Source organism: Anomaloglossus baeobatrachus, chromosome 9 (genome assembly GCF_048569485.1).
Source record: "Anomaloglossus baeobatrachus isolate aAnoBae1 chromosome 9, aAnoBae1.hap1, whole genome shotgun sequence".
Lineage (NCBI taxonomy): Eukaryota > Metazoa > Chordata > Amphibia > Anura > Aromobatidae > Anomaloglossus > Anomaloglossus baeobatrachus.
In genome coordinates this window covers 35,320,198-35,337,042 of record NC_134361.1, presented here as the reverse complement: position 1 = coordinate 35,337,042, position 16,845 = coordinate 35,320,198, and the positions used below count along the sequence as shown (strand labels likewise).

The 16,845-nt window shown below is 49.5% G+C and overlaps 1 protein-coding gene across 1 annotated transcript in view; it reads left to right on the top strand.

The window, feature by feature from the left end:
- Positions 1–16,845, top strand: part of SLC8A2 (solute carrier family 8 member A2) — a 170,612-nt gene that overhangs the window by 124,656 nt on the left and 29,111 nt on the right. The window contains exons 4-5 of the mRNA XM_075323533.1: positions 1,018–1,035; positions 2,577–2,701. Coding sequence (XP_075179648.1) covers positions 1,018–1,035; positions 2,577–2,701 — 143 coding nt within the window. The remainder of the gene's footprint in view (positions 1–1,017; positions 1,036–2,576; positions 2,702–16,845) is intronic.

Here is a 16,845-nt window from a genome sequence, read left to right as displayed (position 1 = left end):
TATATATATATATATATATATCCATATATAATTAGCTCCCTCTAGTGGTGGTTGAAGGTAGTTTTAATTATATCATTTAGCTACTCTTTGGAGTCACTGTTAAACCTGCCACTAGGGGGAGTGCAGACTATACAGGAATTATACAGGTCTGTCTATATATATCTATATACAATCAGCTCCCTCTAGTGGTGGTTGAAGGTAGTTTTAATTATGTCATTGAGCCACTGTTTGTCGTCACTGTTAAATCTGCCACTAGGGGGAGCACAGACTATACAGGAATTATACAGGTCTGTCAATATATCTATATACAATCAGCTCCTTCTAGTGGTGGTTGAAGGTAGTTTTAATTATATCATTTAGCTACTCTTTGGAGTCACTGTTAAACCTGCAACTAGGGGAAGCACAGACCATACAGAATTATACAGGGCTAGCTGTAGATATCCATATACAATTAGCTCCCCCTAGTGGTGGTGGAAGGTAGTTTTAATTTTATCATTTAGCCACTGTTTGTCATCACTATTAAACCTGCCACTAGGGTGAGCACAGTCCATACAGAATTATACAGGTCTGGCTGTATACATCCATATGCAATTAATTCCCTCTAGTGGTGGTTGAAGGAAGTTTTAATTATATAATTTAGCCACCCCAAAAAATAGATGTCCCTATATTTATATATTATAAACTGATTATAAAAGTGTAATGATGAACAGTAATACAGATAATTAGGTCCATGTTGATTTTTTGCTACACAAACCAGCAAATTTAGCTCCTTTTCAATGTAAATAATGTCAAGACCAAGGATAATAAGTGTCTATTTGCTTTAAATAGTGAGTGAAAAGGTAAAAAGGTAATAAAAATACACCATAAACATATGCAGTGTATAGCGCAAACATACAGACTGCTATTACAGGGCGGGGTACTGTATGGGGGGTGCATGTGAGGGGCGGCGGGGGGATTTATGGTCTCTTAAGATTTGATTCTTCATTCCTGTCTTCTCGCTTTCTTCTTTCTCTCCAGCTCTGTTACTTACTGAGGGTAAGATCTTTTCCTTTACTGTGTTTCTGTACTCATTGTGTGTGACATCCTTCCCCCCACCAAAAAAAAAAAAATTCCAACCATCTGACATCTGATAATTAGGAATTTGTGTGTGTCTGAATATCAGATGCAGGATAGGACAAGAACCTTAACAAATGGCCGATCTGTCCAGGTGACTCCGGTTTTGCCGGCTCCAGGCATTTAAATGATTGCTGTGTAATACCACATTTCCCCTCTAGTGGCCACTGCAGAAAAAAATGACTGCCGTAGTTGACCACATGCATGCTCGATTTATTTGAGCATACATGTGTCCTCAATTAGAAGAGAGGAGAAGACTCACAGAGACCCCTTTTGGTAGAAATGACTCCTTGTAAGAATAAAGGATCTGGCAGGTTAAAATCCAATAATGGTTTTTTTTCCCATTGAGAAAAGGAAGAGTCAGCAAACACCCATACACATAAAATAGGTGGGTGGTCCCATATAAATTTGGTAGAATTTGGGCTTATGGGCTTATGTTTATAGTCACTTTAAAGCAAATCTGTCAGCAGATTTCATAACACAAAAGAGATATCTTAGACCTGATGAGGCTGGTGTAGTTACTTTGGCCATCCATGCCAGAATGACTATATAATCCATACATGAAGACAAGCATTTTAAGAGTCCAGCTATACAGTGAGAGAACTCATGAGTCCATATGTATTCAGTCTGTGCCCCCTCATCCTGACAGCTACAGCCTGCGCTGAGCAGCGTGAGATCTCAGCAACAGCACAGAGGAGGGACACGGAGGATGCTGTTAACCAGGTGAGGTGGGCAAAAAATTAGATCAATTTTCATAAAGGAGTATATATAGTAAGTGAGAGAGCTCATGAGTCCATATGTATTCAGTCTGCACCCACTCAGCCTGACTGACAGCTACAGCCTGCGCTGAGCTGCGTGAGATCTCAGCAACAGCACAGAGGAGGGACACGGAGGATGCTGTTAACCAGGTGAGGTGGGCAAAAAATGAGATCAGTTTTCATAAAGGAATATATACAGTAAGTGAGAGAGCTCATGAGTCCATATGTATTTAGTCTGTGCCTACAGCCTGCGCTGAGCAGCGTGAGATCTCAGCAGCAGCAGCACAGAAGGAGGGACACTGAGGATGCTGTTAATCAGACTAGGTGGGCAGAAAATGAGATACATTTTCATAAAGGAATATATAATCATTCTCACGTGGGTTTTCAAAGTAAGTACACCAGCTTCATCAGGTCTAAGAGATCCACTTCATAATATATGCAATTTGTATGCTACAATCTGGTGACAGATCCACTTTGATAGCTGATGGATAGACCCCGCTCCCTTTATGAACGCAGGATTCTTTAACAAAGGGCAGTCAAAAAATGTGTTTTAAACTAAACAACCCCTTTAAGGACATTATTTGCCTGCAGTAATGTCAGCTTGTCTATTTTCGGTTACGTGCGTACTATAGCATATGTAATGTCTTATGCTATCTTGCACTTGAGCTTGTGATGGTTACTAAGACATTTTCTCTCTGTATCCAGAGGAGGAAGACAAGAAACTGACTGCAGAAGAGGAGGAGGCTCGGAGGATTGCAGAGATGGGAAAGCCAATACTTGGGGAGCATTCTAAGTTGGAGATTATTATTGAAGAGTCCTATGAATTCAAGGTAGCGTCTTTACACTGTTGTGCGCAGTTATACTCCAAGACACGGGGCTTCATGTATCAAAACTTTATCCTTTATTTATAGGGAAACCAAATATGACTATGTTATTCATAAAAAAGTGTATTACAAAAATGTGTTTATTGTAATTTTTTTTGCCTTTCTTTCAACTTTCACCTTCTTTATGTATATATCTGTAGATATCAGCACATAATTTTTATAAAAGAATACAATATTGTGCTTTTTAGGCAGAGAAAATCCTCTTATATGTAGCAGTACAGTCTGTGGCTCACTGTTAGTGTTTCTGCCTTCAATACTACACATCCTGAGTTTAATTCCAGACATGAATATTAAATCTATGGAGACTGAGTACAGTCAGATAAGGTCCCCGTGCCGCTGTTCAGGGGGTACGTCCTCAGCTGAGCTTATCGATCAGAAGTTAAGGAATTAGTAAGACCACTGCCAGCCATGTAGATCCTTCTCTTGCAGTTTCATAATTATCACTTTCACCTTCTTTAGGTATAAATCTATAGATAGATTTTATAAAAGAAATCAATATTATGCTTTTTAGGCAGAGAAAATCCTCATATATGTTGCAGTACAGTCTGTGGTTCACTGTTAGTGTTTCTGCCTTCAATAAAGCACATCCTGAGTTTAATTCCAGACATGAAAATTATATCTATGGAGCCTGAGTACAGTCAGATAAGGACCTTGTGCCGCTGTTCAAGGGATACGTGCCCCGTTGAACTTATGGATCGAAACTTAAGGTATTAGTGAGACAATTGCCAACTATGTAGATCCTTCTCCTGCAGTTTCATAATTATCATTTTTACCTTCTTTAGGTATATGTCTGTAGATATCAGCGCATAACTTTTATAAAAGAAACCAATATTGTGCTTTTTAGGCAGAGAAAATTCTCTTGTATGTAGCTGTGCATTCCGTGGCTCACTGTTAGTGTTTCGGCCTTCAATACTATTCTGAGTTTAATTCCAAACATTGCCTGAAAATTACATCTATGGAGACTAAGTATAGTCAGATAAGGTCTGAATGTACAAGGGGTACATCCCCTGCTGAAATTATGGATCAGAACTTAAGGTATTAGTAAGACAACTGTCAGCTATGTAGATCATTCTCCTGTAGTTTCATAATTATCACTTTCACCTTCTTTGGGTATATATCTGTAGTTAGATTTTATAAAAGAAAACAATATTGTGCATTTTAGGCAGAGAAAATCCTCTTATATGTAGCAGTACAGTCTGTGGCTCACTGTTAGGCTGTGTGCACACGTTGCGTTTTTTACCGCGGAAACACTGCGTTTAGAACCGCAGCGTTTCAGTGGCAAATTGCATGCGTTCAGCTTTTCCAGCAAAGTGTATGAGAAAGCCGAAAAATCAGTGCACACACTGCGTTTCTAAACGCAGTGTTTTGGATGCCAAAAATCGGTGCGGAAAGAAAAGCAGCATGTCACTTCTTTTGTGCGGTGTGGCTGCGTTCTCTCCCCCATTGAATCAATGATGCGGGTCAGAACGCAGCTACACCGCAGTGAGCTGCTTTTTTGTTGCGGTCCGCGGGCTTTGTCGGCATACAGAACGCAGGCATTTTACCTGGAAGTGAGGTCAAGAGGTTTCCTGTTGACCTCACTTCCTGGCAAAGTCCTGGAAAGCCCCCGGTGTCGCCAAAGTGCCCGCCCCGACCCCCCTCCCGAAAATCCAACATGGCCGCGCGCACAGTAGCGCACAGGCCGCCCTGCTCCTCTGTTTCTGTCGCATGTGCCTTGAGACATGCGACAGAAAAATGCCCCCCAGGCCCTGCCAGGTCACCCCCTATTTCCCCCGGTATTCCTCCTTACCTGTCCGGTCGCAGCGCTGATCCCCCGCGGCCCCCTCCTCCTTCACAGCAGACGCCGGTCAGTGCGGTCACATGAGCAGAGCAGCTGACAGCCAGCACTGTGTTCAGAGAGCTGTGCTGGCTGCTCGGCACTCTGCAGCTGTGACCCGGGGAGAGTGGGTGCAGATTTTTGGCACCCACTCTCCTCAAATGGAGGGTCTGCCCTCCTAGAAAATGGGGGATACGTTCCCTGAACGTGCCCCCATATTCTAGAAGGTCCAGTGCCGACGTGGGACGTCCAAATGGATTTCTGCGGACCCATTTTTTTCAAATTTTTTGATTAAATTGGTGAACAAGGGAATGATTTGGGGAGTGTTTTTTCTAATAAAAATGTTTTTGCCATTTTTTTTGCTTTTGTTTACTCTCAATTAGTTATGTCTGGTATCTGATAGACGCCGTGACATCACTAATTGCTGGGCTTGATGCCAGGTGACATTACACATCTGGTATCAACCCCATTTATTACCCCGTTTGCCAACGCACCAGGGCGCGGGATGAGTTGGGGCGAAGCGCCAGGATTGGCGCATCTAATGGATGCGCCACTTCTGGGGCGGCTGTGGCCTGCTATTTTTAGGCTGGGAAAAGTCCAATAACCATGGCTCTTCCCACCCTGAGAATACCAGACCCCAGCTGTCAGCTTCACCTTGGCTGGTGATCTAATTTGGGGGGACCCCATGTTATTTTTTTTTTAATTCTTTATTTATAAATAAAAAAAAAAGCCTGGGGAGCCCTCCAAATTGATCACCAGACAAGATGAAGCTGCCAGCTGTGGTTTGCAGGCATCCCTCTATCATCCATCCATCCCTCCCTCTATCTCTCCATTCATCCCTCCATTCATCCCTCCATTCATCCCTCCATTCATCCCTCCATTCATCCCTCCATTCATCCCTCTATCCCTCCATTTATCCCTCCATTCATCCCTCTATCATCCATCCATCCATCCCTCTATCCCTCCATTCATCCATCCCTCCATCCATCTTTGCAGCTGAATAACCTGCTTCTGGTGTCTGCAGTATAGAGGTCAAGATAACAAAATCTTCCTAATGCTTTCAATACAGGCAGTAGCTCAGTGGTAAAGCTGCTGCCTTTGAAACAATGAACTCACAGCTCCATGAGTTCAAGTCCCGGCCGCCCCGAAAATCCAGAGCCGATAATAATTTAATTTATTCACTCCACTGAGGGGAGGAGCCGGGACATCAGCTGTGAGCTGCGGGAGTGCGGGACAGCCCTGATAATTCGTGGCAGTCCCGCAGAATCCGGGACGGTTGGGAGGTATGGGGGACCCCACGCCATTTTTTTCATTGTTTTTTTTTGGATAAATACTAAGCTAGGCACCCTTTAGTGTCACATGAAAGGTACTAAAGGTGCCAGCTTAGAATATGCAGGCGGGGGTGGGACGTTATATATATTTGACATCCATTCATCCATTGACGCTTTTTAGGCTGTGTGCCCACAATCAGGTTTTGCAGTGGTTTGGGCACTGAGTGTTTTCCCTGCGTCCATAACGCTGCATTGTGCAGTAGAAGCACAGTGGAAGGATTTTTGGAGATCCCATGCCCACTGTGCTTCTTTTCTCCGCAGCATAAACTGACTGGTGGCGTGGCTTCCCGAGCCTCAGCATGTCAATTTATGCTGCGGAGATGAGTGTTCTCTGCAGGTAGAATAGAGCTAAAGTCCACAGCAGCCTGAACCCAAATCGTGGGCATGGCCAGCTGCGTTCTCCTGTGGACAACACTCACATCTCTGCAGGAAGGCTGACACTGTGTACTAGACGCCGTGTCGCTGGATCATGGCCACATAGCCTAAAAGTGAGAATATTGTTGCTACAGCAACATTTTGGGTGAAGTAGCTGTGGATTCAAAATGCTTAATATACTCCTGAATAAAATCCTTGTGGGGTGCAGATTCCAAAATGGGGTCACTTGTGGGGGTTTTCTGACAAATAGGTGCCCAAGGGGCCCTGCTAATGTGACATGGTGCGCGAAGTTTATTTCAACTTTTCCAAAATTCAAATGGTGCTCCTTCCATTCCAAGCCCTCCCATTTATCCAAACAGAATGTGGAGAAGGAAATGACATCACAGGTTTTTTTTTCCAAAGGTCTGTGTTCAACCAACTTTATTAACACTGACAAGTCTTAAAAATCGCACCTAAACAAACGCATGAAAAACGCATGCGTTTTCGATGCGTTTTTCTCAAAAAGCATTGTTTACAATGCTCCCCTCTGCCAGAGGGTGCGTTTTTTTCCGCGCTGAAAAAAAAGCAACGTGTGCATATAGCCTTAGTGTTTCTGCCTTCAATACTGCACATCTTGAGTTTAATTCCAGACATTGCCTGAAAATTAAATCTATGTAGACGGAGTGCAGTCAGATAAGGTCCCAGTGCCACTGTTCAAGGGGTACGTGCCCCGCTGAACTTAAGGTATTAGTAAGAAAACTACCAGCCATGTAGATCCTTCTACTGCAGTTTCATAATTATCACTTTCACCTTCTTTAGGTATATTTTAAATGTCAGTGCATAACTTTTATAAAAGAAAACAATTTTGAGCTTTTTAGGCAGAGAAAATCTTCTTATATGTAGCTGTGCAGTCTGTGGCTCACTGTTAGTGTTTCTACCTTCAATACTACACAGACATTGCCTGAAAATTAAATCTAAGGAAACTGAGTACAGTCAGATAAGGTCCCCGTGCCACTGATCAAGAGTACGTCCCCCGATGAACTTATGGATCAGAACTTAAAGTATTAGTAAAACAACTGCCAACCATGTAGATCCTTCTGCAGTTTCATAATTATCACTTTCACCTTCTTTAGGTGTCAAGGGAGGAATTTGCGTTGGAGACTGCTATATATATCTCTAGATAGATTTTATAAAGGTAAACAATATTGTGCTTTTTAGGCAGAGAAAATCCTCTTATATGTAGCAGTACAGTCTGAGGCTCACTGTTAAGGCTACTTTACACACTGCGATATCGGTCCCGATATTGCTAGTGTGGGTACCCGCCCCCATCTGTTGCGCGACACGGGCAAATCGCTGCCCGTGTCGCACAACAGCCGTCACACATACTTACCTGTCTGGCGACGTCGCTGTGACGGGCGAACCGCCTCCTTTCTAAGGGGGCGGTCCGTGCGGCGTCACAGCGACGTCACTGAAGCGTCACTGAACCGCCGCCCAATAGCAGCGGAGGAGCGGAGATGAGCGGGACGTAACATCCCGCCCACCTCCTTCCTTCCGCATAGCGGCCAGGAGGCAGGTAGGGAGAGCTTCCTCGTTCCTGCGGCGTCACACGCAGCGATGTGTGCTGCTGTAGGAACGAGGAACAACTTCGTTACTGCTGCAGTAACGATTATTTAGAATGGACCCCCATGTCGCCGATTAGCGATTTTGCACGTTTTTGCAACGATGCAAAATTGCTTATCGGTGTCACACGCAACGGCATCGCTAATGCGGCCGGATGTGCGTCACAAATTCCGTGACCCCAACGACTCCGCATTAGCGATGTCGCAGCGTGTAAAGCCCGATTTAGTGTTTCTGCTTCAATACTACACATCTTGAGTTTAATTCCAGACATGAAAATTACATCTAATTATCACTTTCACCTTCTTTATGTATATGTCTGTAGATATCAGCGCATAACTTTTATAAAAGAAACCAATATTGTGCTTTTTAGGCAGAGAAAATCCTCTTATATGTAGCTGTGCAGTCTGTGGCTCACTGGTAGTGATTCTGTCTTCAATACTACACATTTTAAGCTTAATTCCAGACATTGCCTGAAAATGAAATCTATGGAGACTGAGTACAGTCAGATAAGGTCCCCGTGCCACTGTACAAGGGGTACATCTCCCCTGAAATTATGGATCGGAACTTAAGGTATTAGTAAGACAACTGCCAGCCATGTAGCTTCTTCTCCTCCAGTTTCATAATTATCACTTTCAGCAGTCATCCGTAAAGCGCTATGGCCAGATTAGCATGAGGATTTATCTGCTTTTTGCTGTAGTAAACCCATAAAGAGGGAAAGAATGCCGTATAATCCTTATTTAAGCCTAAGCGTATCTGCGCTGCTGTGGTAGCAGAAATGGTTTCTATATGAGCCACATGTAATTGCTGCTGAGGTAGCATCCAGCTGTGAGGGGTGGAGGGGTCTTCAAATCCCTTGTCTTATGCAATGCTTCATAGTTTTATATCACCAGATTGCAGTTTTATGTACATGTGACGTCCCACGCAGCTAATCCTGCGCTGCCGCTAATCCTGCCAGACACGTATTCTGGTCAGTGGGTAGGAGGCTACTCTTTGCCTCAATGTGCACCATGGTCTCACTTATCGTTATTCATGTATTTGCTCCATATTGGTATTTTATAATACTTTTTGGGTAAATTCATTGTAAAATGATTGTGCAACACACTTTACGTGTAATTTACTTTAGCGGATCCAGGGCTCAGAAGTGATATTAGCACTTATAATAGTGCCGTATAATGCTCAAATAATATGCCAATTAGTGCTGAGCGGACCCGGACTGTAAAAGTCCGGATCCGCGCGGTTTCAGCGCTATCCCCGGCCCGGACCCGGGCGCGGGATTCCGGCTGCACGATCAGGAATCGGCAATTAATAAAAATGTTAAAAAACAATAAATAAATGAGCGTTACATACTTACCAGACTCTGTCATGGCGGCGCACTTGCTTCCGGGTCGCGCTTTCACTTCCTGTGCTGTGCACGCAGTCACACAGCTTTCCGTGCTTTCCCCGCCCACCGGCCGTCCTCTCAGCTGTGATTGGTTCCTGCCTGACGCGCCCCCAGCCTGTGACAGTCTCTTCCGCGGTCATCGCTTAGGCTCAGTAATGGGCTGCACTCAGAGCGGGCGGCTGTGCTCTATGGCTGCTCGCTCTGAGATGTAGCAGAGCTGGATGTGTCGCCGCGGGACTTCTCCTGTGGATTACGTCGGAGCTGCAGGGTTTCTTTGGGGCTTAATAAAGTGGTGAAGGAGGAGTGTTTTGTACTTTATTTCAAATAAAGGATTTCTCTGTGTGTGTGATTATTTACTGTCACTTACAGGTTTGTGTGATGCAGGTATCTGATAGACGCCTGTACCATCACACAAACCTAGGGTTTAGTAGCAGCCGTGTGCCGCTGCTAACCCCTGCTATTACCCCGACTGGCACCGCATCACGCCAGCGGGAAGAGCCAGTATCGCACTGGTATGGTCTCATCTAACAGATGCGACCATACCGGTCGGCTGTGGGCTGATATACCAGCCCCCAGCCGGCGTTATCTGGGCTGGATGTGAAGATTAACGGGGACCGCACGTCGTTTTTTGTTGTTTTTTTTTTACTTTCACCGGAATCACACGTGCGAGGAGCTCACGCAAGTCTGCCATGGCAGCACCCGGCAGCCTCGCACGTGTGACTCTGGGCACTGGATACACAGCACAGATACAACGCGACGGCTGGGGCTGCAGCCGAGCGCTATAACTGTGCTGCCGAGTGTGTTTGCCACCGTGACCGACAGTGCACTGCTTTCCCCGCCCACCGGCCGTCCTGCTGCCTGTGATTGGTTGCAGTTAGCTGACACGCTGCCACTCACGATGGGGGCGTGTCTAGCTGCAACCAACACGCTCCGGTGGGCAGGGAAAACCATGAATAGTGAATTGTCGGCTCCGGAAGGTAACAGCGTGACCCGGAAGAAGTGTGCCGCCATGACAGCACCTCTGTGAGTATGCCGCGCTTGCTCCTAGCCCCCTAGTTCATCCACAAACATTTTAACCCTCCGGATTCCGGTCCCCATTGACTTATATGGCCACCGGATTCCGGAGCGGATCGGATTATTTTTTAAATCTGTTAGTGATCCGCCGGCCCCGGATTATTGGCCGTTCGATCAGCTCTAATGCCAATACATTACCCAAATGATGCCACCTTGCAATGCTAAAATAATACTTTCACGAATAGCTCAATTTCTCCATAGTGCTTAAAGGGGTTTTCTGTCCTTTCCATTAACTTTCCATTTGGCCCCCATTGCATGCACCTACCTTCTGATCTCTCACGGATCCTCCGTTTCGATGTCCCCCACCGTTTTTTTTCTCCTTCTCTTCCAGTGTGTTTGTGGTTGACACTTGACAGCTGCGCCAAATCATTACAGCCACTGACTAGCTGCCTATGTAAAGTTAAAGAAAAGACTGGAAAACCCCTTTAAATGGCAACATCACACCCTGCTCACATAAATAGATTGATAAATCCACTATATGGACTGAAGAATCTGGGTCACATACACATTACACCTACTGGAGATTTTCTGACCTCCCATTCCAAAACTATAGTCATTAATATGGAGTCGGCCCCTTTGCAGATATAACAGCTCCCCCTCTTCTGAGAAGGATTTCTACCTGATTTTGGAGGTGTCTCTAGGTAGTTTTGCGAATTCATCCAGAAAAGCATATGTGAGGGGTTCGGTTCTAGATATTGAGGTCTGGGACGTCACTGCACAGTACACATCTTCTCCAGAGTCTAGTGGTGGCGACTTTACACCCGCTCCATCCGACAGTTGGCATTGTGCTTGGTGATGTATGGCTGCAGCTGCTCAGTCATGATGCTCCCGGTGGGCGCAGTGTTTGTGCTGATGTTATGTGGCGTCCCTGAGGCTTCAGTCACCACAGGGTACTGCACCTCACTTAAGGTGCAGTATTCATACCGGGTAAGAAGGAGGTCAGTGCCGGTACCACATCATTCACACCAACACACACAGTTTGTTAGTTGCCCTTCCACTAGAGGACCAGGCTATGGAAGGGGCTTTTAGGATGGCCACCACAAGGTTGGGGCCTCCCACCCACTAGACCAGGGGACCTGTGGGGAGGAGCAACTCTCTGGGAAGTGAGGAGCACCATTACACACAGGGAGTCGAGCCGGGACTTCGGTCCAGGCCAGACGACAACTAGGGAGGAGGAAGCAGAAGACTACCGGTGGAACATGTGAGACACAGAAGTTACACGGTCGCTGAGGGGAGAGCTTGATAGATCACTCAGGACCAGCGCAAAAAGGGTGCGGAGCCCTATGGTGGTGAAAACTTCAGGTCTCACCATCAGAATCCGCAGGGCAGTGGATTGCATGTCCCTGCGTCCACCTCAAGTGCCCAGGGCACAGCAGCAGCTAGAGCCTGGAGTTGTGATCACGATCTAGCCCATAACGAACTCGTGCTGCCTGCTATACGGGATGGGAAATAAACCCAGGACACAAGTCTCTTTAACACTATAAAAGTCACAGGGATTCTTCAAACACAGCGCAAGAAGGAAGGGCTCACAGTCCACAACACCGGTACTGGCCTCTGAACTATCTGCGATTGACTGGAGCCCATCATGGTGGAAACCGGCAATCCAAGGGTGACGACATTGAAGTGAGTAAAAAGAACTTTGACCGCAGCCTCTGTGTCGTCCCCATCATTGCCGTTACCCGGCGCTCGGGCGCCATCGGCTACTATCATACTATCACCACCATCATCCTCCCTGGGGCCTAGCTCTACCTGTGGAGAACTTCAACACCCGAGCTGCGTTACCATCCGCCCCAGAAGAGAGACCTTCCGCAGCGGCGGCTCCCATCATAGCCGCACACCACGGGTAGCATCACGAGACAACTACTCCCAACATCCCCAACCCCTTCATCTTTTATTGACACAGATGGGGTCACGGAACCGGGCCAGGCCACTGTGACATCCCAAAATGACACCACCGGCCCGGTGACGAGTAAAACCTTGGGCCCAGTGGGAGCGTCAGTTACAAGAGGAGGTCTGGACTCGGTTATGGGGTCAGCAGAGCGGTGGTGACTTTTCTGCCCTCTGCTCCTCAGCACTCGCCCCCTGCCCTGTAACATTACGGGGTCTCCACTTAATGGCTGAGTTGCTGCGGTTCCTTCCACTTCTCAATAATATCATTCATAGGTGATGGGTGAATATTTTGTAGGGAAGAAATGTCATAAACGGACATAATACATCAGTGGCTCCTATTAGAGGACCGCCTTCCGCACCACCGGCCGTTCTGTCACATGTTCGTAAAGGCAGACGCTATGGTGGGGGGTGGATATTATACACCAGAGGCAGGGGACGAATGTTATACACTAGGGGTGGGGGGCAGATGTGATCCACGGGGGGTGAGGGGCTAGATGTTATACACCAGGAGCCACGGGCTGGATGCTATACACCGGGGGTGGATGCATATGTACCGCCACCGCGACAGCCGACAGGCTGCTCGGATCCGGATCCGCAGTGGCTCGAGGGGTCTCCGGACCCGAGGCGGGGTCGCACGGCCTCTCGAAAATAAAAGGGGGATTAGAAAGGGGTGAATTGGATAATGTTCATGACGCAACCCACGGTTCGTGGTAAAAATTGGGATACCACCACTGCTGTGTTTAGGGGACAGGGGAGCCGCCGGGAGCGATGGAGTAGCAACTGTAGATGTTAACCCCTCCGTGGGCAGGGGAAGGTGTCTCGGGGCTCGGCACTGGCAGGCTGGGGACCCGTTGGGAGCAAAAGGGCACACACTTACACAGTCCAGAGATGCTAACACTGACACCAGGTAAACCAAAGTCTTGAACGCACTGCAGCCTTGGTCAGAACACGTTGGGTCCGTGCGCTTTTGGCGTTGCTGGTTGGTCTGAAGCCTTGTCCCGTGGCACCATCTTTACACTTGGTGGATCCCTTTCGCCTAAAACTACTCGGGTCCCGCTCACCTGCGTGGCTAGCAGAGTGAGCTTGCTCTCAGGGTTCACGCTTGGGATTTTCTGGACGGTTTTGGGAAGTCCTATCCCTCCGTTGCGCTAGTACCCCGATTTAGATGGGGAGCGGTTCGTGAAGATTCAGTTCCCGTCGGGTGAATTACTGGGCTGCGTGAAGCAAATTCCCAGCCTAGGGTCTGCGTACCCTGTCGTGCTCTGGCCCCTGCCCGGTTATAGCACAAGGCCGCCGGTCTGCCCTCCGTGGCAGTACCGTGCCCCCTGTCACTACCCCCTGCGAAAGGGGTTCCAGCTCCTTCCAGGCCAGACCAATGTCTGGCACCTGGGACGGATACAGGAGCCCAGCTCCGCAGTGTGACCTTTCCTGTCACATCTCCACTTCTCTCCTCTCCTTTTACTCCTGACACTTCTGGCCCTCCCTCTTCCATCCCTACATCTGGGTGGCCCTATTCCCCTCAGGTTGCCCAATGGGTGTCTGGTGGGTGTGGTGCAGAGTGTTCCTCAGGATTTGTGTATACCTGATCTTAGCAACACCAAAGGGACAGGACCCGTAACCAAGGAGGAGCGGGTACCATGCAGAAGGGCAGATTACACGGCACCCTTGTGACGACCTGATAGGCCAGGGCGTCACAGATATGTCGCGGGCGGAGGAGGGGACACTGCGCTCTCCCACTGCTCGGGTCCGGCTGCCGCTGCTGCTGCGGCCGCTCCTGCTCGGTGGCTCGAGCGATGGGCCGGATCCCGGGGACTCGAGCGGCGCTCCTCGCCCGTGAGTGAAAAGGGGTTTTGGTTTTGGGGATTTATTGTCCGTGACGCCACCCACGGTTGTGGTGATTGTGTGGACACCACCGCTGCTCTGTATGGGGATCCCGGGAGCGGTGACAGGGAGCAACCTTGTTGTTATTTCTCCCCTCCGTGGGTAGGGGGTTGGTTGTCCCAGGGCCCGGTGATGGGGTAGGGGTGGATGGTAGGCCGGGTGCGGGGCCTGGTGAGGTGCAGGGTCGCGGGGGCAGCGCTGTGCCGTACGGCACGGTGGTACTCATTCAGCCTGAGACGTTGACACAGTTCTCGGTAAAACACACGGCTGGAAAGACGGTTCCCACGGACGGTTGCTGTTGCTTTTCCCCGGTAGTTAACGGTGACTGTCTCTTTCCCTGCACCCATGTTCACTGTTGGTAGCGATGGATTCCCACCGGTAACCCGCTCCCCGACTTGGATATGGGCCGGAGGAGCCCCTCTTTGCTCGCAGGCGCTGGCCCTGAGAAACTGGTGCCTTGGCGGTGTCTCTCTCATATGGTTGGACTGTTGCCTTCAATCGGGACTTAGTTGTTTCGAGACCCGGGGGTCCCATTCACTGACGGATTTGGCAAATTCACAGTGACTCCAAGCCTTGCCGGGATCCGAAAGGCCCCTGCCAATGGTGCTGGCTTCTCCTTGTGTACCGGTCCGGTACCGCCGGGCCACCACCCGTCCGCGGTCCTTACGGTAACTCCGATAGGCCACTCCTGCAGACGGTCACCGCCGTCTGCTAACCTTGCTGTCTCTGTCCGGGGCTCACACCCGGACTAACTTCAGGCTCCTCTTTTACTACTTTTCCTCCTACTACTTCAACCTCCACAACTAATCTGCCAGTTTTCCCTCCTCCAGGACTGTGAACTCCTTGGTGGGTGGAGACCAACCGCCTGGCTCCACCCCCTGGTGTGGACATCAGCCCCTGGGGAAGGCAACAAGGATTTCTGGTTTAGCTTAGGTGTACCTAACCAGGGTGTAGGGTGTGGTGATGTCATTACCTGTGACCCCTGGCTGGTCCAGGGCATCACATTCCCCCTTAGCAAAATGCAGACCGTCCGCGGGCTGCCCGTCCAACACCGGTTTTATTTTTCTTTTAAACTGTAAAAAGATAAAAAAACACATACAAGTATATTAACATCATCCCACAACGGGAGGCACTTTTCTTAAACGTTGCAAACGGTTTCAAACGGTTACGGCTTCCGCTCTCACCCACCCAAGTAACCTGGCCCTGATGCTGCCCCTAAGAAAACAGGCAGCACCCCTTGACCCCAGTCCAGCACCAAGTTACCCGAGCGGGATCTGTCCTTTCCAGGGGACCCACGTCCATGGGGAGCCCCTGGAACCCCCAGAGGGTAGCCACCGGTTCCTGTGGTGGCTGGGCCCCAGCCTGCTCCACTGCGGGCCCTCCCTCCAATCTGCCTCTCCGGAGGCGGTAACGGTGGAAGCTGCAACAACAACATTATTTACATCCCAAAAGTTTGTGGTTGCCCTGCAAGTTCACGGGCTTGTCCGTAAGGAGTCCCTTACGCAACTTTAAACGGTCCCCTCGGGGACAACGGTGCCGGCAACAACCGGTCAAATCACGGTTCAATCAGATGACTTCCTCAGTTGATCACTTATCATTTTCTCATAACTTCCAACTTTAAAACTTTTAACACACATGTTGGTCCCAACGGGGACTGTGACAACGGTGCCCCGCTGCCATCACTCAGAGTCCTCGACATCACCTGAGGGAGGGGGTGCGGCGCTCACACGGGCCTCCTGGCTGCCCCTTAACTTTGCATCCAGCGCAAACCACCCCCTCTCCCCACAGTGCCGGGTGTACTGAACCAAGTCGCCCGGCATCAGGTTACGACCGGGGTGCTCTTCTGGCAGGTGAGCATTAACATCCCGCCGGGCTATAAACACTTCGGCCTTCAGGCCCGGTTCATAGATGAATCCATAGCCCCGGCGGACATCAAACCGCCTCACCTGCCCCTCATACAGCGGGCCCCGGATACAGAAGGTCGCTTGTCTCAAGCTCTCCTTCTCCCATATCGTACGGGTCACCATCTCCGCCTTCTTTCTTTCCCTCTCCTCGATTTCCAGGCCCAACGGTACCGGCTCCCTGTCCCAGTACGGCGCTGCTGCGAGCTCCGGCGCACGGGTCGGGCCCCGCGAGACCTGTTGGACACTGCCCACTGTTAGTGATCTGGGCGGCAGGTCCCGCGGTGACTTGGCCTTGGACGCCGCCTTGCAGCGGCAACCCAGCGCAACCTCAGCCGAGGTGTGGGAGATGGGCACAGGGGCTTTCCTCTGCTGGGCCTTCGGCACGGAGCGGGCTATCGGCTCCGGCTCGGGGAACTTCTCGGGGGACGCCTCCGGTTCAGGCTTCGGGGCTTTCCACGGCAGCACCTCCGGTTGGCTACGGGCTCCGGCTACAGGTCGGCCCGCCGGGGCGGGCATGCTGGGTATCGCTACCGGTTGCGGTGGTAGCGGGCCTAGTGGCGGGGTCACGGCTTCCGGGACGGGTGGCGAGGGAGGCAGCAGGGTGAGAGGGTTTAGACCGGGTCCCGCAGCCGCGATGACCGGCCCTTCAAGGGCATCGGGGCGTGGGTCACTCACCCTCCCTTCCGCAGCTTCCTCCTCGCGTCTCCGCACGGCCGCTATGACCTCCGCCATGTCGGTCTCCCACTCCTCCATGAGGAGCTGCATTTTGACCTGCAGCCTCTGGTAGAGCTGCGCGGTCCGGATCTCCACCCACGCCGCGGTTCCAGGCGCGGGGGCTA